A 20,497-nucleotide genomic window follows, 5' to 3' on the forward strand; every position below is an offset into this window, starting at 1 on the left:
CCATAAAAATTCCGGGGGCCAGTAACGTAGAAGCTCGGCTATATGGACGTAAAGTCTTAAATTTCTTTTACGCCATTTTGCAATTCATAAAATTATCAAGTTTGCCTTGGTGCGGTGCATGGAGACAGCTCGTGCTTTCCCACGAAACAGCTCAGCACCCACACCATATAGGAGTAAGGGGGTTGTGGATGTCATTAATAAAAGCTCGAGTATTGCGCTTTTTGCTGATCAGTCTTATAGCCCATATCAATCAGCATTCAACTCAACATCTGATAGTCTATCGGTGAGTGATTTCCCTCAAAACCCTGGGATGCATAGTGTGATTCACATTTACGACTGCCATATTGTCCCCTCTCCAGCTCCCTGGAATGCCCCCACTCCCGTCATAGACGCATACGACCCCATCATAACCTTTCCTACCTCAATTACCAACTCTCCGTTTCTTCAGCGTAACTCATCAACGGGAAGAGGATCAATCAACTCTGCTGGTATGTCGGGGTCTGCTTTGCTACGCCTATCCACGTCGTACGCACGGGCCTCCCCGCTTTCTGAGCGAGATCTTGCGGCTGCATCCCCTCTCTCTCCGGTAATGAATGCAGCGGACGCCTTGCGATCATCTGTTAACCAGTTTGCAGAGAGTACTACGAACGCGTACGAAACCAACGGAGAGATATTCTTTCCTCGCGTTAAGATATTGCAGGATTGTCGCGACGAGGAAGACGTCACCGAAAAAGAAGGTGTACAGAGTCTCATCACAGAGTATCTTCCCGAGAACAACCCTTCCGCCTCCATTGCTCTCTCAACCTTTGAAGTGATTGCAGAGGAACAATTGGGGGTTAGATCTACGAGTTCTCATGAGAGATCTGAATCAAAGGTTAGCCGTGAGCAACTTCTAGATGACCAATATTATCAGGGTGTGGACATTGCATCATTTATGCCGTTTCCTCAGCGGGTGGGAGAGCATGGAGACAAGGGTGGTCGATGGAGAGGAAAGGGGGCGCCCGTTGGGGTTCCATTTGGGGTACAGAACTACCAATCTACTCAGTCATCCAGCTCTCGGCGTCTCCTTTCCTCCGCGGTTAAGCACCAAAGCCGCGCAGTCCCCAAAGAGGTCTTTGCGTCATCCGTTGATGACGCGTTTCTGCCTCTGAAGGGGTTAACAGAACAGCAGCTCTCTTTCACTACAACACCTGTTATGACTCACAGAACAGAGGATGATGATCAGTATCGGTACTCACTAAAAACTAAGTTCTCTAAGCATAACGCTGATGAGGATTCTGCGCTCTCTGGAAAGGATAAAGGCATGTCTCCAATCACTCACAAGTATACTAACCAAATTAGCCGTGACACCTCTGGCTCAATTCGTCTTGGGGAGACGCTACTCGCCGAAGCCAGTCCAGACCAACGTATCTCAATTATCAAACGTCTGCTTAAAGCTGCAATGACCCACAGAGACATTGAAGTGGTTATCTACTTTACTGCTAAGCTGGTGGATATGGCGTCTATCGACTCTCGTGTGTCTAGGGAGATAACAGACTACATCCGTTTCTTAGAAGAGCATGGATATGTAGCTAAAGCTGCTGCTCTCCTGATAAAGTGTGTAGAAAATCACCTTCGATCCGCAGACGGTGCGAATTTCCCAGAGCAGCTTATCCTTAAGGCTCTTAAGCTCTACGAATCTATAGGGGAATATGACTCGTGCTATCATTTAATTGAGCGTACAGTTCAGCAGTATACGCAACCACCTTTCTATACTTGTGGTTCTAACTTTCCAACCGGCGGCAGCATGAATAGGCACTCTGTTAGTCTAGACAAGTATTGGAGAGTCATCTTTTTTGGTGCATATCTTGAGATGCTGCAAGGAAACCATGGCCGAAGCCGAGAAATAATCTCGTATCTAATTCTTCATACCAAGGAACCAGGCCCTGTGATAGTAGATTACCTGGAGCTAGAATTGAAGTATGGTTCCTTTAAGTGCGCATTCAGTTACATCTTCCAGTACTTCTTGCGCGAAGAAATCTTGTATTCACCGCTGTCGCTTCTATCCTTTGAGCTGATGATGCGGGGGTTTCCCAACAACATAAAGCTTATCATGGGAATACTCAAGAAGATGACAAGCAGCTGCGCGATCAACGACATACGCTGGAAGCTAAAGTGCTTGTGTGCACTGTATTGCATAAGGAACAATAACGCAGAGCAAGCTCTCAATCTCTGCTTTAAGGCGCTATCCTGTGCTAAGGATGGCGTCCAGTGGCGCATCTTTGTCCTCATAGCCAAGATTTACTTTATACGCAGCTGCAAGAGCAACGTATCTGACTACTGGGTGAGGGAAATGAAGGAGAAGCTGTTCAACAATCTTACACAGGCGTATCAGACGGCTCCATTGAAATCACGGCTTTTTGTTATAATTGAAAGGGCACACTACTATGAATACTATGGAGATATCAACACCGCATTAAGCTTGCTGCTCGAAGCAATCAGCACGAATCAAAAAGAGTGGAAATACACGTTAGAATACGCAAATATTCTTCGTAGACACAACAGGCTAGTGGAGGCCTTGGAAAGCATTGCCTTCTCCCTTACTCTGGGAGATAATGTAAGTACAGGGCGGCTCTGGGCTCTGTATGCGTCTACGGCACAGTCAAAAGGTGCAAGCTCACATTACATGGTAATAAAGGCGGCCGTCTATCACTGTCCAAAAAGTGCTGACGTCTGGGTAGAGCTTGCTCGACTGTTCCTCAATCCAGCATACAATTGCTTCAACACTGCTACTGCAGAGGATGCTCTTGCTAAAGCGGTATACTATACCCCGCAATACGGAGACACGTACATTGAGTGGCTAAGGCTTCTAGTAATTAAGTACCTTGTATACGGCACGAATATCTCCTCTGTTGTGCGACAGTGCCTCGGTTTATGTATTGACATGAAGCCTACGTACGGTAATTTGTGGTCATACTGCAAAGCAAAAACAGTCCATCTGGGGTATTGCCCTGTTAAAGACTACAATGGACCAGCATCTGTTTCTAAGAGCATCGTTGATTGTGCGTTCTTCCACGTTATCCAGGACGTTTATCAGAACCTAGACCTATATAAGGTGGCGTGCAGATTTCAAAAAGAGTACGCTGACCAGGCCACAGGTGGAGTGATTGGGGCACTCTCCCTTAGACCCGAGGACGTGCAAAAGAAAACTCCAACACAAAGGTGGTACAACTTCAATACAGCAATCGGCCTATTTGATAAGCTGCACGCAGAAGCACTAAACAACCCATTAAGCGACAAGAAGGAGAGGGCTGATTTGATTTTTGGCAGTGATCTTGTTCTCTAGCTCGGAATAAGTTTTTCTAGGGATTCCGCGTACCTTATCACATACTCTACGCAATCGCTTTGGTCGTATTCCTTGCACCAATCTAACACTGTCTTTCCAGAAGCCTGTACAAGTTCGTACTCACGGGGCATCAGTATCTTCAGGCATTCCAGATTACCGTTTCTAGCTGCAGCCATGAGTGCCGTGAACCCGTTAACCTTTTGCATCCCTGCCTCCTTTTCACATAGTAAACTAACTATTTCAAGATGCCCGTTCCACGCAGCGCTCATAAGAGCAGTCCAGCCGCTCTTCATAGAGAAGCCAGCCTCGCGCGAAACGAGATATATGCAGGCTTCCACATTGCCCGAATCGGCCGCGGCCATCAAAGCTGTCCACCCGTCGGTCGATTGCATCCCTATCTCCACGTCCAATAGCTCAAGGAGTGTTTTGCCACCCCGCTTAGCGCCAATCATCAGTGAGGTTTGACCATCGTTCTTTTGCAGTCCTGCTTCGTGAGGAGCAAGGTGGCGAATAGAAGAGTAATGGAGCGCCTTGACTGCAAAGTAGAGAGCAGTCCGTCCCTCCGAGTCCTGCTTTCTGGCCTCTTTGCCCGTTTCTATTAGAAGAGCGACAATATCAGCATTTCCCACGCTAGCCGCCATCATCAGTGCAGTACGTCCGCTTTTGTTAGTGGTCCCAGCTTGAGACAGCAAGCTCTCAGCCATCCTGAGATCGCCGAGCAAAGCAGCCTGCATCAGTAGAGTGTTCGCCTTACTGTCAAATAGGACAGCAGATGAACGAAGCTCCTTCAATGGTGGCTGCTCTATTGTAATGTCAGACAGCTCGCACTCTATGTTCTCATCACCGTGTAGATCTGATAGATTCCCCCGAGGAGAGGGGATACCTGATAGTAGAGCCCTGTGTAATTCTACGTCAAATTGGGATGAGGAAGCGCCTAAATTGGGCTTAGCCGGTGACACAGATATAGGAGGCTGAAGGGTGGATGATGTCAGAGTGTCGAGGATTATAGATGATCGTCTTAGCTCACGGAGTGTGCTGTCCTTGACGACGGCAGTGTCTTGTGAGACTAATGAGTCTGTCTGCAATACTACATCGACCATCTCAACACTCTGAGTCAGCATTGCAATCTTTTTATATGCAATCGAAAGTTCTTCCTTGTAAATAGATATTTCTGAATGCATAGAGGCCATCTTTGCTTTTATCTCCTCGTACTTGGCCTCTTCCTTTGTCTGTACTTCTGCCCTTCGCCTAAAAGCTTGAAGTATTGCCTTGCAATACCTCCCAATGTCGTTGTAATTGTATATCTCTGACTTAGAAGATAAAGAAACGTCATAAACTCCTGCGGCAACTCCCTCATTTATCAGCTGAGAAAGGAGTCTCTGCAAGTAGCTTACACGATAGTTCGAGACGGTCGCATCCATCGTGGTTGACATTGCAGATATACTAGACGAGGAGGGTCGCCGAGCATGATCAGGACGCTCTGCAGCCAATGTTTCGCATCTGCGCTCTAATTCCTGCAACCGTGAATCAGCCATTCGACGCTCTATTTCGCCGTGCCAGCACTTTGTGCATGGAGTTGTGTTATTAATTCTCGCCAGGCGCACATACGCTAAAAGGTCCACTATGGACGACGCCCGCACAGAGTTTGCTGCAGAAATCGCGCGGTTAATGTCGGCAATAATGGCTCCGTGGCCATTATTAATCAAATACTCTGCAGCCTCCACGCTGCCACTTAAACACGCGTGATCCAAAGCAGAATATCCCTGAAAGTCCCTAAGAGCCGGTGCATGTGTCTTGATTAAGATAGGCAGTGCGTCCATGGAACGGTTGCGTGCAGCGCGCATTAGCGGGCTGAATCCGTTGTCAGGAATGATGGTGCCTTCTAGTGGAAGAAGAGTAATGCAGGCAGGGGCGTTATTAGATTCGGCTGCGTAACAAAGGGCTGTGGAGCCACTGTTGTCAACCATCCCTCCTTCGTGTCGTGCCAGGAGAATAACTGCCGAAATATTAAGAGGGCTTTCAGTGCCGATGTGAGGTGGTTCTCTAGGGTCACCATAGTGCTGCATGTCTCCAGATCCGTGCAAAGGATCAGCAGAATGTGCCACACCCAAAACGGCCCTCATCAGTGCTGTCCGGCCTGCGTCATCCTGTGACCGCTTGAAGTTGGCCAGGTGCTTACTTAAAAAGACAACATCACCAGTCTCAGCAGCCTTCATCCATCGCGAAGAGTCAAAGGGTTTGCTGGTCATGGCAATATCCCATTAAAAAATTCTGCTTCATACAAAACCTTTTCCCAGGCTACAGTTCAACCACCAGATCGCTTCCTGCCTGTGTATCTCCGCATCCCAATTCCGCTTCCGGGTCTAGCTATCCCGCCAATCGTTATCCATGTGCTTCCGTCCTCGGGTTTGAATCTCCGCTGTCCGAGAGCCTCTATGTGCGCTAGCTCGCTTTCCGTGAGGTTCTCATTCAGGCTCTGCTCAATACTATTGGTGTTGCTAATGAGATTCTTGACATGGCTCTGTGACAAATATCTGGATTGAGAAGTCGTACCTGATGTAGCCATCGCTCCTCTTTTCCAAGGGTTTTTACTACCGACGTCTTTTTTATGATCAGCTTCAAATGAGCTGGAAGGGCGAAGAAGGGTATTTGGAGTGTGATCCACACTACAGATAGATTGTTCTGCAGAGCTATTGACAGAACCCCTGGAAATGAGTTTGATTTGTCTTTGTGCACCGGCAAGCACTTCAGGCAAAATGGGTTTCTGAACAGGGACGCCAGTAAGGATCATGGAAACCCCGTCTCTATTAGTAGACTTCTGGTACTCGCACTCAGCTACGCTCATAGACCCTGGCTTTTTAACGCTCTTCTTAGTGTTCGGTAGACGATTCCTGTCAAGGGAAGATTGGCATCTATGAACAGGCACCTCCTTGGCGTTATTTGTGTCGGTGTATCTTGCAAATAATTTATTAAGGCCTTCTGTGTCATCGTTGGAACTGAGACTTGTCTGGAGTGACGAATTTAGTGAAAAGTAATTAGGTGTCATGTCTGCCACCATGCCTGCCTCTAAGGTCTTCTCCACGTGTCGAGGAAGCCGCACCCCGGCGCTTTTGATGGAGCTGAGCCTAGAACTCTGACTTGCAGTTCTCCTTTCTGTGGTGGAAATGTTTGAAAGATCCCTTGATATGGGAGTGTTGTCTGGTATGCACGACTGCTTTCGCTCTTTCCTTTTATGAATAGCGTCTATCTGCTCTGCAGCCTGATGGCCAGTAGGAAGTGGCCTTAGAGTAGGAGAGTCGTCATGTGAAGATGTGCCATCTGATGACAAAGATGCATTCTTCGGTGCAATATTTTCTGTTGTGACAAGCTTCTGCAGAATACGACCTAGATCCTTATCTTGGCGGGGTGTCTTCATTCCTCGTGATCGCAAGCTGTCTATTGTGAGCCGGGCAGCCTTTTGCTTAACGTTCAATGACATGTTCAGCTGTACGATATTTAGCGAACCTTTCGTTCCTGAAGGTGGCTTGAGGTGACTTCCTGACATTGGTCTAGAGGAGGAACTTGTTATTTGGGCAGCACTTGGAGCGTGGGAATCGTCGCTAATGGTGACTCGGCGACCTTTCTTATTGAGCGTGCTAGAGGGCTCATGAATGGAAGATTGTTCCTCAGACAGATCATCTAGCTTTTCCTGAACATCAGGTACCTCGCACATTGAAAAGAATGATTCGGATTGGGATATAAACTCCACAATGCTACCGTCAAATTCATCTAGGTCTCCCCTCTGTAATCTGTCCAGTCGCTGCTTAATGTCTCGAGACAGCATGTCCAAATTGTTCATTTTAAGCGCGAGGGCTACCGTTTTGGTGGGAGAGAAAGCCAGAGGGCTCGGTGTACCATCTTTCACCATTGTTAGTTTTATATCGCTAACAGGTAACGCTGTGTGTGGTCGAGACAGCTCCTTCGCCATTGATACAGCAGCGTTCTTAGCAAGGCTAGACCTGCTATCTGCCAAGTCAGCGTTACTCTCTCGAGCCTCCAGGTTTTCGCGTGTCTTCCTTATCTCCTTTGCTTCCATCTCATCGGAATTAACTCCATACATATAATCATACGCTCCAACTTTCGACTTTCCACTGGTCAACGCTTCCATTGAGATTCGCTTAAATAAAGTGTCTGAACTTTTCATGATGAGCGGCAACTGAGAGAACACGGAATCGAGATCATCCAGGACCATGTACTGAATGCTAGTAAGCATGTTATTCTTGTGCTGTGCTTCAAATAGTCGTGTAGAGAACTCAATCATTACAAGACGACTAAGAAACAAGTGCCTCATGCGATGCTGCATATCTAGCTCCCTTTCGCTCACGATGGTAGATGCAAATCTTTGTGAGCCAGAGCTATGCGATGTTCCTGTTGTAGGCCTTGTAGAGCGGTAGGACAGCAATAGTGTTTTATCACTCTTCTCGGATGCTTCGCTTTCTTTGGCTCTTTCTCTCGCCGTAATTGGCATTTCGCCGGTTCCAAACGGTGCTGTATTTAGTGACGGCTCTAGACTGTATTTCTCAAAGGGTTCTTCATTAGCAATAGGGAAGTATCGCTGGAGAGCCTCCTTGAATGCTGCACCCTTGCGATAGCTAATGAGCAACAGGCCGCTTATATTATATATGGGCCCATGGAGACGCCAGTTCCGCATGACTTCCATCATGAGATAGCGTATACGCTCTAATTCAGCCTTATGCTCAACTTCCTTTTGATGTCTTCTAATTTGATACTCTCTAAATACAGCCGGATGCTTGGTGTAGTACTCACTATTCAACGTTAGAGCCTTTTCAATCAAAAGATCCAAATCGTAGTCATGCTGTTGTAACAAATTTTCAAATCGCTCGGAATAAAGCCTAACAGCTTGAATGTTCAGGACATGGTGCATGTTAAAGACGAGCCTGTTCCATAGGTCATAGCATGATGCCGTGTCATTACTGTATGCTCTAGTGTTCTCCATCAGCTGCGAAATCTGTGCATTTCTAACTTCCAAACTCTTTACAGCTCTTTGACTCTGTAGCACCGCAGACACATCCATAACATGCTTATTTAGAGTTTTGGTGTGTAGAAGAAAAGATCTATAGTCTATATAGTCCACAGGAAGCATTATAAACTGTCTCAAGTGTGTTGCGCTGTATATGCCGATAGGGTTGCATTCCGCTTTTCTATTAACTAGGGAATATGTGTCTAACACACTTTCAGATCCATACAATACATGTGCAAAGCCAGACGTAGCTGTACACGGTGGAAGGTCACTTAGCGGCGTTGTTTGCTTAGTTATGATCGGCACAAACTCCTTTTCTACCATTGTCTTAAAATAAACAGCGGCCTCCCTGTGCCTAAAAATATGTGAAAGAGAGCACGCAAAGCTCTCCGATGCTTGTAAAATAATGATCTCCATAAGATAGGTGGGTAACTGTCTGCTGTGACAAAGTGATTGTGAGCGAGCAAATGTATTTATCCACGTTTTTATACCAGATAGTTGGTTCTCAGGACGAGCTGAAGCCGCTCTTCTGTGATTGATTTGGCCGGGTCTAGAATTTTCCGTGGTCGGAGTGATTGAGGTGTGACCTGCTAAAGCGTGAGTGCCTCTGGTTATTACTATTTCTTTTGTCAGCTCTCGTGCACCACAGCTTTGGCCCCCTCTGGATGGTGTGCTGACGAGTCTTTCTCTACCAAATGACTGGGATAGCATCCGCTGAATATCCACAGTAAATACATGAGTAGTCAGACGCATAGAACTGAGGCCAATATCTTCTCCTATCTCCCTGTTTTCTGAAAGGCAACCCTTTCCAATACTTGACTCCAGCAAGCTTTTGTATGTACTCTTCTCTGAATAGGAAGCCAAAGTGATGGCTGGTCGACTCTCTAGTACGTTTCGCTGATCACAAATATGACTGACCTCTGTATCTGCGAGCGCAGCTTTATTCACGGGTTTCTGCGTCTCAGATATACTCCCCCCTGTTTTCCTTGGTGCTATGCGCCTGCCGAAGATATCGTACATATTCATGATTCTATTCCGTTTGCGACGACCAACTCTGCTCAAATCTGGAAGCGTGTCCGGACAGATTTCATATAATTGTTCTTCTTGTGCTCGCAGTCTGTTATATTTATATCTATCATATCTGCAAGTTAAGAGGCCTTTCAGAAAGATTTCTGGATCGTCGCTAGTATCTTCCTTAGTACTTAGCGTAAAGAGCATAATATTCTTAGTCCTCTCTGCAATCGTCACGTATGCAGATGTCGCTGATGTCAAGACGTTTGCTGCATCGGAGTACGCCAGATCCCATGACTTGGCTAGCCCCCAGTACTGGGCATTAAGAGTATTGAGAAAGGACGCCTCAATTGGTCCACTGAGACAATCAACAGATAAGAACCGAAGTCCACTAGGAAATATAGCACTCGCAAGTCGTGCGGAAGAAAACGTTAGACTATGCAAATGGTCTATGTACCTTTGCTTGTCATATAGCTTTGAAGAGAGCTCATGAATGGAAGACTCTGAGAAATCTACCCCCTTGTCGTGCTCCATTGCACGTTTGTCTTCCCTAGAATTGTAGATTTCACCTCTGGGTGCAACTGTGTGCATAGCAAAGGTTCCCGACGAGATCTGAAAGTCTTTAGTTTGAGTGCCCCCAGAAGCTGATTGATGCAACAAAATTGAAGTTGAAAGGTTTTTCTTCTGTGGTAACAGATATTCTGGCCGGGGAGTAGAAACATATACATCCCTTCCTATCGCGTCGACGATCAGCTTTTTGTTGAAGCAAGACTCAATGTTTCGTACTACTTTTGAGGCTAGGATAAGGGATGTTTCAAATGCGAGACAACAATTCTCTGCGGTGCTTGTATGATTGTGCATGTAGACGCCACTGAAGACAAGTTCTTCGTCGGAAATAGACGTATCTAGAAAGTCCTTTAGACTTTTCATCCTTGGCTGTAAGAGATTGGATGTAGTTGGAACGGCAGAAGTTATAGGGCTGTACTGACGTATATTATATGCTCCAAGAGTGTAATAGCTTACGTCTGGATAGAACCTTACATAGTTGTTCTGTAAGACATTCTCTGTCGATTTTGATATCTTCGAACATTGGAGTCTACTTCTAATTCTCCGGTGCACGATGCTTCGCGTCTCTGCAGACGGAATAACCGCTCCGTGAGAGTCATTCCACCGCCTTCCGAACAAGGTCATGCTGGGAACAGGTCTGTGGACACAACAATTCTTGCTTAGGCTATACTTCCAGTGGCTAATACTGTAGTATATATTGCAGTCATCATACAGTGTGTCCTTAGTAAGAGAGTGAGACGAGTATCGCTCCAACTTACGCAGCTCTTCAAACGAACGTGCCCTTCGTGCTTTACTTTCTGACTGTTTGGGCTTGACGTGCCTATTACTGATAATGCTATGTTGATCCTGGGTGGAACGTAGAGCTGTATCAAACGACTTCCCGGACGTAATAGTAAACGAATGGTGTAAATCGCTATGGTATGACGGGCTTGATGAACGACTGGCCTGAAAGCTCATGGATTGGCTACGACTAGCATTGTGGCGCGAAGTAGGTCTTTGATGAATGGATTGGCGATCAATACACGACCTCTGAGCGGATTTAGATCTTGGAGGTATTAGTAATACATTTTCTGTACTACGCAAAAGATTTTGGGTGTTCGTTATCTCACGATCATAATCTGCAACGGAAACATCGACAAGCGGATGGTCTGTGTATAAAATCAGGCGTCTTCTTCCTTCTGGATACACCATGTCTGCAGTCGTTGTTATAGAGGCACGGTTGGATACCGCAATAGCAGCGTGCATCGGTGTGCATCTCCTGTTAATAACATCTAGTGCATTCGTGGAATTGGAGAGTTTTGAGAAGACCCCGTGCAAAAAGCCCATAAAGCGTAGGCTGTCAAGCCGTTGTCTCAGGATAAACTCTGGATTCAGGCATGTATCTATATGGGCCTCCGAGGTCAGCTGAGGCATATTATAATAGAAGTACCTTTTGTGCTTTTTCAACCCTGATGCTTGCATCTCTACTTCCGTATATGTACCGAATGCCAGTATACCGTGGTATTCTGCGTGTAAAATCTTCTGCGTCAATGGGTATAAATAAGTGCTCAGTGAGGTCAGGTATTCAGACAGGACAATTAGTTGCTGGGATCTGAAGGCTGCTGCATCTCTTTTAAACGAGTCTGTCTTTGCAGTAATGTATCTTTGATATATCTGGGTCAGTTGAACACCAAACGGTTCCTGCGGCTTGGTCTTCTTATTGGAGAGGACAGGGCATGATTGCATAATTAATTCCCTAGTATCATGCAAACTTGTGGATGGAGATTGTGAAGGTACGTGTGAGATGGTCACAGATCCATTGCATATAGAGGAAAATGGTAGCATAGGTGTGCTAAACGAACGCAGTTGTCCTGAAGTTAGGTCTAAGTCAGATAGTTCAATATTGCCGGGTGTTACACGATCGATATGTGGACCTGAGAAAAACACATCCGCGGAAAGGGAAGGGTCAGTTTGAGTATGGTCATGTGACTGGAAATCCAAGAAGCACGTCTGCACTGCACAGCTATAGCCGTCACTCGTCCGACGAAGAAAGTCACAACAGGAGCGAGACCTCCCAGGACGGGTGCTAAAGCCTTCTGTTGGTGTCAGGGTACCATAGCGATAACTTCTGTGAGATGGCTTCTTAGAGGAGGCACGGGGAGAGCGCATCTGCGTGATGACTGCTCCAACAAAAGTGTCGCTGTCATCTGACCATCGAGCTGGAGACGATGACCTAGAGTAGGAGAAGCTATTACTTTTTGAGGTCCGCCTAGTTGACGACGCTGATGACACGCTAGATGTGGGAGAAATGTGCGAGGAAGTGCGTGCTTTTCCAGCAGTAGCCGGGAGTGGAGTGTCTGCTTTGCTAGGTACTTTAAGCCCTAAGGCTGATAAAACGATGTCTGGACGCCTCAAATTATACGGTGATCGGTGTGACATAGAGAGAAGAAGGTCTCTGTCTCGAGAGCGGAGATTGATGAGCTCAGATGGATGGTGCAGACCTTTGACATGCTCCTGGATAGAAGAAAAGCACTCTGGGCGGGGGCTAGATGCCGCTGGACGTAGAGCTCCAGAGGATGGACGTGGGGGAAGGCCACTGTGGATGCTATCTTGGGCGAGGCCAGAGACAGCCGGAATAGAGGTCCCGTGTCCTCTACTCTTTTCGCTGACAGATCCGTTAAGGGAATCATGGGATTGAGAAGTAAGGATATCACTGGGAAAAGACACAGCAGATGAACTTCTAGAACGTATCAGGTTTTGATTTTCTTTGAGTTCTAAGGTATTGGCATCTTCTGCATCTGCAAGACCGACTTCAGGAGCGCTATCAAATGGAGTAATCGATTTTCTATCTACTAAAGAAGCATCTTTAGATTTAGAAGTCTGGGGCATTGAAGTCTGTTGGCTACTTCGTAACGTACTTGGTTCCTTATTAGACAATGGATGTATCCGACAGGTAGAATCGTTGAGCTCCAATAGCTGTGTCTTTGCCACCATATCTGGCCTTGCTGGTACTACATGATCCCCAATAGTTCTTTTGGTGTTATCGTGATTTTGCGTTGTCTGTGGTTTTAAGCTAGTGATGCTGTCTGCTAGCTCTGGCAGAAGATGAAAATCATTATGTTGCTGAGTAGGTAAGGTTGCTAGAGCTTTGGATGATCCAAAAGATGAAGTTAGAGATGGGTCAATTGGTTGTAACGATTTCACCCTTGCCGAAGTTGACAAGCTCATTGTGGAATTTGAAGCGTAGCTATACCTATCTTGTAACTCCTTTCCACTAGCGTTACGCCCTTGTATCAAAGAACTGTGCAGGTTGGATGGAAACGCAAGATTGACACGTAGCGCATTCAGGTCAGCTCCGTCTTGCCTTGTATGTGCCGTGACTGTTTGGGAACCAGTTAAATTGTTCCTACGTAACCTGTTTCCCTTATTTGGTTGTCGCCTTATAAGATTCTTTTCAGTCAAGTTTTCTGTAGAAGTTCCAATAAAGATGGATGGCACAATCAATTCTGGAATTTCCAGTGATTGATTGTCCTGAATCGTTTTCTTAGCTGCGAGGGTACGCCTTCTCATGGTGTGAAACTTCATGGGTGAAAGGACAACGGAATGCAGGAGGACTGAAGGCTTGTCACTATACCTTGTGACGTTCATGTTGATCAAATCTAACGTACTGACCTCTAACGGTTGGTCAGTGTCCCGGAGCTGCTCGCATATGCTCTTTCCAGTAGACCCCATTAGAGACACCCTGCTATCATAAACAACCCCTTCTGTAGAGCGTTGCATGGTTTGTAAGCTGATTGCTTGCTCCTGAACCTCTTCAAAGCGCTTCTGTGTTTGCATTAAATCCTGGATGCGTATTGCATGCTGCTCCATAAGCCCTCGTTTCTCATGCAGGAAAGAAAATAGCTGCTCTTTGAAGATGGAATCATTCTTAACAACTTGCGGCAGAAGAGGCTCCAGTGCTCTAATGTTATCGGGCTGAGATGCTGAATCAACCATACGTAACAGCAAACGGACTAAATCTTTACGCTTAACCTGGATTGCAGTGTTGGTGGTTTGGGAGTCAAACGTGTGCTGTGCTGGAAGTATGTCATAATCGGCTAATATAGTCTGAATCAGGGAAGCGTCTTCAAGAAGAGGATGTCTTAGCTTCGCTTTGGTCTTCTGGCCGCGAAGACCACTCACTTGTTTAGCAGTAGTAACTGGTGGTGCACTGTTCTGGTCAGTCTGAAATTCATACCGTGGTAGTAGTTCATTAAGAGACTCAACTGATTCCCTCGGAAGAAGGTGCTGGAACGAAGTACTCCTCCGTTTTTCTAAGCTCTCTTTCATCTGTTGTGAGTCTAAACTGGGGTGTTGACCGCCGCCGTCACCCTGCCAAAAATGCTCTCCGCTGCTCGTTTCTTCATTATCTGCACATCCATATATGTCTGAATCTGCCCGGTATATTTTGGTCAGCCTGTCGGCATTCAAAGAGCGAATCTCTCCGTTAGCACCAACACCGACATCGAGATATGAAAAGACTTGTAATACATCCTTGAGGGAATACGGCGCAAAGCGGGTACGTGCTTGGGCGAGACTACGCATATACCTAGCGCTTTGAACTCCATCCCTTGCTACACGAGGTTGCATGAATTGGGCCTTGTCAACTGGTTTGATGTTCTCATTACTACTCCTTGTTTCTGTGTCATGGAGGTATCTGTAGCTAGGCGCTAATGCAGCAGACGAAACGTTTGCTGCGCCTATTTTCCATGTTAGTCTCTGAGGCTCCTTAAATTTCTTTTCTTTGACTGGCGAAATCTGATGACCCACGGATTGATTGGATAGAATGCCGTTGTTATTTAAACTGACACTTATCTTTTCTGGAGAAAGACCCCTTCCCATTGCTGGCTCGCTGGATACATGTAGCATGTTAGGAAAAGCCCTATTTATCTCTGTAACAGCGGCGTTCCACATTTCGTCGCGGGCTTCGATCGCTTCTTTTTCGGTGGTCTGACGATACGCCGCCTGCCTCATTATAGTGAGCTTATACACTATGTTTCCAAGGGCTGATGACAGCTTCGCAAGAGAAGATAGGGGAAGCCCTCTGTCTAATAACACACCTTGGTGCATGGGAGTGCCAGCGCTGGGTCTGCGGTCTAAGGAATTAGCCCCCCGATCCTCCAGGGCAGTTGGCGAAAAAGGCTTACTTTGAGCGTTATTACGCCGCACTTGTTGAATTAGTGCACCAGTTATACTCTCAGTATAACGGGTAAGGAAGCGCTTCTCTTTCTCTCCATACATATGCACAGAAAGGGCGTCCAGAACGTGGGTTAATTGCTGGTTTAAATCAATGAGTGTAGGGCCGCTCCTTACATCACTCGTGTCAGGTCGGGACAATGGATAGAATTCAATCGCAGACAAGACGCTTGCATCATTAGGTACGCTAGTTAGTTTTCTAGAGGTTTCACTGGCAGACCACCTAGGCCTATGGATGACATCCGCTCTTTCCGATTGAGTTGTAGATATGAATGACCCGTCATCGGTGAGGAGGTTAGATCCGTGTCTTTCTCCTTCAAAAGGAGCCTGGGGAGCAAATAGAGGCGTTAGAACACTGCCAGCATCAGTGCATCTGGGCCCTTGTACAGATAACGGACGAGAAACCTTATAAACTAAGCTTCCAACAGGCTCTACTGAATCGGTAAGATCCCTCTGTTGTAGCATGTTGAAATGGTGCTTGTGTGCATACTCAATGCGTGTTCTCATATCATAGTACTTCGGAATGCCAGTGAAGACGGTTACACGAACTGTGTTCCTTGTCTGTGCTCTAGATTTTAGCCATGCATGATGGGTTTCACGTGGTAACAACGTCTCCATAGAACTTATGCGCCGAGTAAAGCGGGAAGAAGGGAGAGAGGATGGCCGCATAGGCTTCTGGTGAACAGCCCGTGGCAGTGGTTGTAGAGCAGAGCTGGTGGATGCAGATAGTGCCTTATGCTCCTCCATTTGATCAGAGGATGCAATGGGATACAAAATATCGGGAGGGCGCAGTTTCGGCCTAAGAGTTTGTGGATCAGACTTGGATGCTTTCAATGTTTCCTTCCGAAAGTGACTACTAAATAACTGTGAGCTCTTTGGGGATGATCTAAAAATACGATGCTCATTATGAACCATGGCCGTGGATGAGTTGCTACGCTCGTTGTTATCGTCTGCAGAGGTAGATGAATCCATGCTACCATCGCGACTATTCGTTGGCCGTGATTCTCTACGAAAGTCAGCCAAAATATTAGGTTGTGTAGTGCCTGACAGAGGAGCATTGCTCAGACCCCCTTGCTGAGCTGTACAAGCGCTAGTGTGCTTTTCTTCTAAGTGAGAAGTGTTACTTTCAGAGTATGCTACAACAGATATATCAGCGGGCAGACCTTCGGAAGGGCCTGCAAGTGTAGGAAAAGAGGCCTCCCTAGCAACCGGGCTAGAGCCGCTCTTAGAAGGGTATATGAAATCTTTCGATTTGGAAGACGATACGTTAGATGTTCTTACTAGTGAAAGCGAGTGAGGAGCACTTGACGGGGGTGCAGTCATAGTAGTCATGGCTCCAGTCGATAACGATAAGCTCTTTCTTAGTGAAGTAATGCCTGGTGTGGAAGAAGAAGTTTGCAGCGAATATACTTGTAGGCTACTCAGCTCTTTTGCTGGCTGCAATGGGCAGCTAACCAGATCTTCCCTTTCCTGTCTCCGCAGTTCTGATGCCCCTAAAGAGGGCTCTTTATCTGATTTATGGGCTTTGGGAATCCATCGAGTGGACATTGCGCTAGTCATGTTTCTTCCTGGATGCTTAAAATACATATCTGGCTTTAAGTCTGTGAGTTTGTGCGGCAAAATATTGTGGGAATCTAAGTAGCCTCTCCACTGTGATACGCCTTCTATTGTGCTCGGCTTTATCTGGTTGATATCTATCGCAGGAACACCCAGCTGTTGATAGTAGAACCTAGCGTCGTCAAGGGTCTCTATTAAAATAGCGCGTTCGCTGTCTGTAAAAAGACCTGTCCGCGCCAAGAAGCTAAACACATTTTGCCTTCTATGAATATGCAGGAGCATCTTAATCTTATCATCTGTTTCATCTCGCCGGGGAAGCTTTAGAATATGAACCATTGCAGACGCCATAGAAGCATACTTTCTATTGCGTGACAGCAGCTTGGATATAGAATATAACTCTGACACACGCTCAACACGAGGCCAAGCTCTTTGATCAGACTCTAGAGAATCGTTCATTTGAGGAGTGCGATTACATGGTAAAGCAGCTGGTATGCTTGTGCTGTTTCCTTGAGAATGAGATTTGTGAGGCTTCAAAACTGGCAACTCAGAGCACGACTCTTCAGTATGCTTATGCGTGCTGAGAATAAACGATACAATGCTATCAATCTTTCTCTCCTCGAGGTTAGTAGCATCTGAGGACGATGGAGGGGCTACAATCTGCGGAGAATGCTGGTTAAGTGCACATCGATCAACACGATCAGCTGCTTCAGGGAGTGACATGGCACAACTGATTACATTAGAGATAGATTGTTCAATATTTTTAGTTGCAGCATAACCAGATAGTTGTGGCTCTGGATCATTTAGTAGATGATTGTTTTTTTCATGGCCAACACTACTAGTGGGAGATTGTCCACTCAGGTCTACTACAGGCCGCATACTATTATCATATACCGTAATATGCTGAGAATCATGGTAGAAGGCACCACCACTTTTGTCCTGAGAAATATCACTGGATATGGAGGAAGATTCACCATTCTCTCGACATTTGGGAGACGTTCGAAAAGATCCGCCACTTATTGAGGCCAGTGTAGAGGAACTTTGAGATAGGACCTCCGATGCATCAGTTAACAGGTCACTAAGCGCAAGGTTAGTATCAGAACACTCGCCCTTGCCTGACCCAATTTTCTTATCCCGCGATCGTTCTCGAAGCCTACCTCCAACAGTGCTATGCAAAAGACCGTCTCCTGATTGCCTCATCTTATCGTCTATTACTTTACGATAGTCTTGCTCGAAATTAAGGGAATGAACGCGCCGATGACGACCCATTATTACCTCACCTGAGATATTCGTGACAGGAAAAAACCGAGTATGATCATATCTATCTATTTCATTGCATGAAATTCGTTTATAGCGGTCGTAGTTGCCTTGTCGTGGGGATAGCTGACGATAATTATCCGGGTCATCTTGTCCATACTCAAAGCGCCTCATGATCTGGTCGAGCATCTTCTCTCTGATAAGGGTCTCTCTTGCCATTCGCAAATGAGCATCTGCAAGAGCAACTCTGTCTGAGAGAACTGTTCTAAACCGTGGCTCTTCCTCGTTTGTCTTCGGTGTAAAGGAACGTCCACCGGGACTGCTTTTCATCCTTTTTTCTCTTAGCTGTTTTAGTAATTGTACAGGCGAACGGGGATCACTCTTGCTTAATGCCCCTGCTCCCTGCCCCGTGCTACCACTTCTACTGATAGGTGTTCCACCCGTTTGATACAGATGAGAGTCCATAAATTGGTCGGCAGCAGAGGCAGAGATAGCTGTCTTCACCGACAGATCGATCATGGAGTCAAAGGCCGGAGCTAAGTTAGAGCCTAACTCCTTACAACCTTTCATAAATAATGACTGTTGAGCAAGATCTGCCGACTCGAAAATCACCCTAACGTCGTATGGATAATCCTCTTCACTATTACCGAGGATATCGCGCTCCCCCTGGGAGTAAAACCGATAGTTCCCAAAGCGCGGTATATAGCTAATTAACGGCAGTAGGAATTGCGGGAGGCTTATTGTATGAATAGTGTTAGCCATGGACACTAATAACCTGCCATTGTGTATGCGTAACTGCATATTTTTCTTAGGTTTCTCAGAGGCACTACACTTGTACAGGCCTGAGGTGGTCATGTTCTCTAGATACACCGGCCTAGAGATGGCGTTGTCATAGGCGGTGAGATTAAACGCAACAAGGTAGCCTTTAAAGCACGTGAAGAGAACGAGATAGTCATCAATAGATGCAATTTGTGACGATTCGAAGCCCTTAGTTAGAATAACACTAGGGCGAGGAAGCTTTAGTGTTGTGGATTGCTTTGGAGTGTAGATTTCATCTCCAGAAAGTCCAGATTGACGATGTGCAGACCCACACTCCCACTCCTCCACGAAAGTGTCTAGAAGTTCCTGCATCACGCCCTCAGCCTGTTCTTTGGCAAGTCTCTCTTTTAGTTCAATGTACTCTGTCAAAAAGTCACGCATAGGAGGCTGATGTGACTCAGCATTCAATGCGGTCAAAGGACTAATGTTTTCGGTAGATTGATCATCACGCAGTGCTCTTTTTTGTGCCTCAGTATGCTTACTTATGCAGAATTTCCCTAACAGTGGGTCGCTGCCTAACAGAACACGAGCCTTGATCCCCGGTTTTCCTGTTATTTTTGTTTTTAGCCGACCAGATTGGTAGGTATTTGTACAAGCAATGTCGTGCTTCATTACCGCTTTTGTTTTAATATTTATTGTAAGCATCATTCCGTCAATATACCCCAGAAAGAGAGTAACCGGAGAAAGGATGTGTATTTGCTTGATGTGCTCCGGATAAACACGCTCGAAGAAAATGAAGTTGGCAAGGCTTGATACACCAACAGGTGACACATCGGAAGCTGGGACAGGTTGATTCTGGACCCGTTGCCTAAGAGATTCCGACGTCATTAATATGTACACACGTCCAGTTATGTCTCCTATGAAAGAAAGCCCAAGGTTTCCAAAACACATTGCTGTGATACGGTTCCGTAGGTAATAGGGGGTGATCTGAGAAAAGTTACTGCAATAAAGGAGCGCATTGAAAGAGGGTATCCGCAAGTCTGCATTAAAGTCAACGTGAAAGGAGAGCATAAAGCTCTGGTGGTTAGTGGGATCGATCTCCATGTGTACATCTGATATTGTTCGATTTAGCTGCATAACCGGAGCATACATATTTGTTCTGTTATCAATTGCCAGATCAATGCAACGGCCTGCATCCAAAGAATGAACTAAGTCAACGGCTCTAACAGACGGAGTACTGTACGATTTGCCAAACGACTGCAGAATATATAAGATTCCGTCTTCTGTTATTACATAAAGACATGTATCATTCCATGCTGCTCCCACGCGTAAAACGTTGAACTTAAATGATTGTCGCGAAATTAGAACAGAGTTGGCTGCAGATAAAAGAATTGTTGTATTCTTAGTTGCCACAAAGATGTAGCTAGTGGATAAAGTAAAGTCTATTATTTCTGTGGGTGCTTTATAATGGATACCGATGGTAGTCAATCTGTGGCCTTCAGGAGGAGCTGATTTTGCATTAGCTACTCCTCGATTAGGAGCATTAGACATCAAATTTAGTGATGGTGGGCTTGACTGATCGCTGTTGTTGATCGCTTTTAACATTGAGCTGTGTTCTCTGTTTAATTTTGTTAAAATTGAAGACGCATGCAGGGCGGCTTTACTTTATGCCTCTGTATGTTTAGTGAGCGCATACTCTACCCGCAACACAGAATGTACTTATTGGCAATTAGTTAGCTTTCCCTTTCGAGGATGTTAGTCATTGTCATAAGGGTGTCTTTTGGTCTTCA

At 46.0% G+C, this 20,497-nt stretch overlaps 3 protein-coding genes across 3 annotated transcripts; 1 reads left to right on the forward strand and 2 right to left on the reverse strand.

Annotated features, from left to right (window-relative positions):
* Nucleotides 1-118: 118 nt before the first annotated feature.
* Nucleotides 119-3,325, forward strand: GL50803_0091476 (uncharacterized protein; the record flags this gene model as incomplete). Its single annotated transcript, XM_001705736.1, has 1 exon — nucleotides 119-3,325. The coding sequence occupies one exon, from the start codon at nucleotides 119-121 to the stop codon at nucleotides 3,323-3,325; it is 3,207 nt and encodes a 1,068-aa protein (XP_001705788.1).
* On the reverse strand, nucleotides 3,322-5,574 carry GL50803_0017051 (Ankyrin repeat protein 1; the record flags this gene model as incomplete). The annotated part of the gene is made up of 1 exon (XM_001705735.1): nucleotides 3,322-5,574. One exon carries the CDS (start codon nucleotides 5,572-5,574, stop codon nucleotides 3,322-3,324), a length of 2,253 nt encoding a protein of 750 aa, XP_001705787.1.
* Nucleotides 5,575-5,630: 56 nt separating this feature from the next.
* Nucleotides 5,631-20,312, reverse strand: GL50803_0091504 (uncharacterized protein; the record flags this gene model as incomplete). Its single annotated transcript, XM_038046406.1, has 1 exon — nucleotides 5,631-20,312. The coding sequence occupies one exon, from the start codon at nucleotides 20,310-20,312 to the stop codon at nucleotides 5,631-5,633; it is 14,682 nt and encodes a 4,893-aa protein (XP_037902138.1).
* Between the last annotated feature and the right edge of the window lie 185 nt (nucleotides 20,313-20,497).

The sequence above is a fragment of the Giardia intestinalis genome, chromosome 5 (assembly GCF_000002435.2).
Source record: "Giardia intestinalis strain WB C6 chromosome 5, whole genome shotgun sequence".
Taxonomy (NCBI): domain Eukaryota; phylum Fornicata; order Diplomonadida; family Hexamitidae; genus Giardia; species Giardia duodenalis.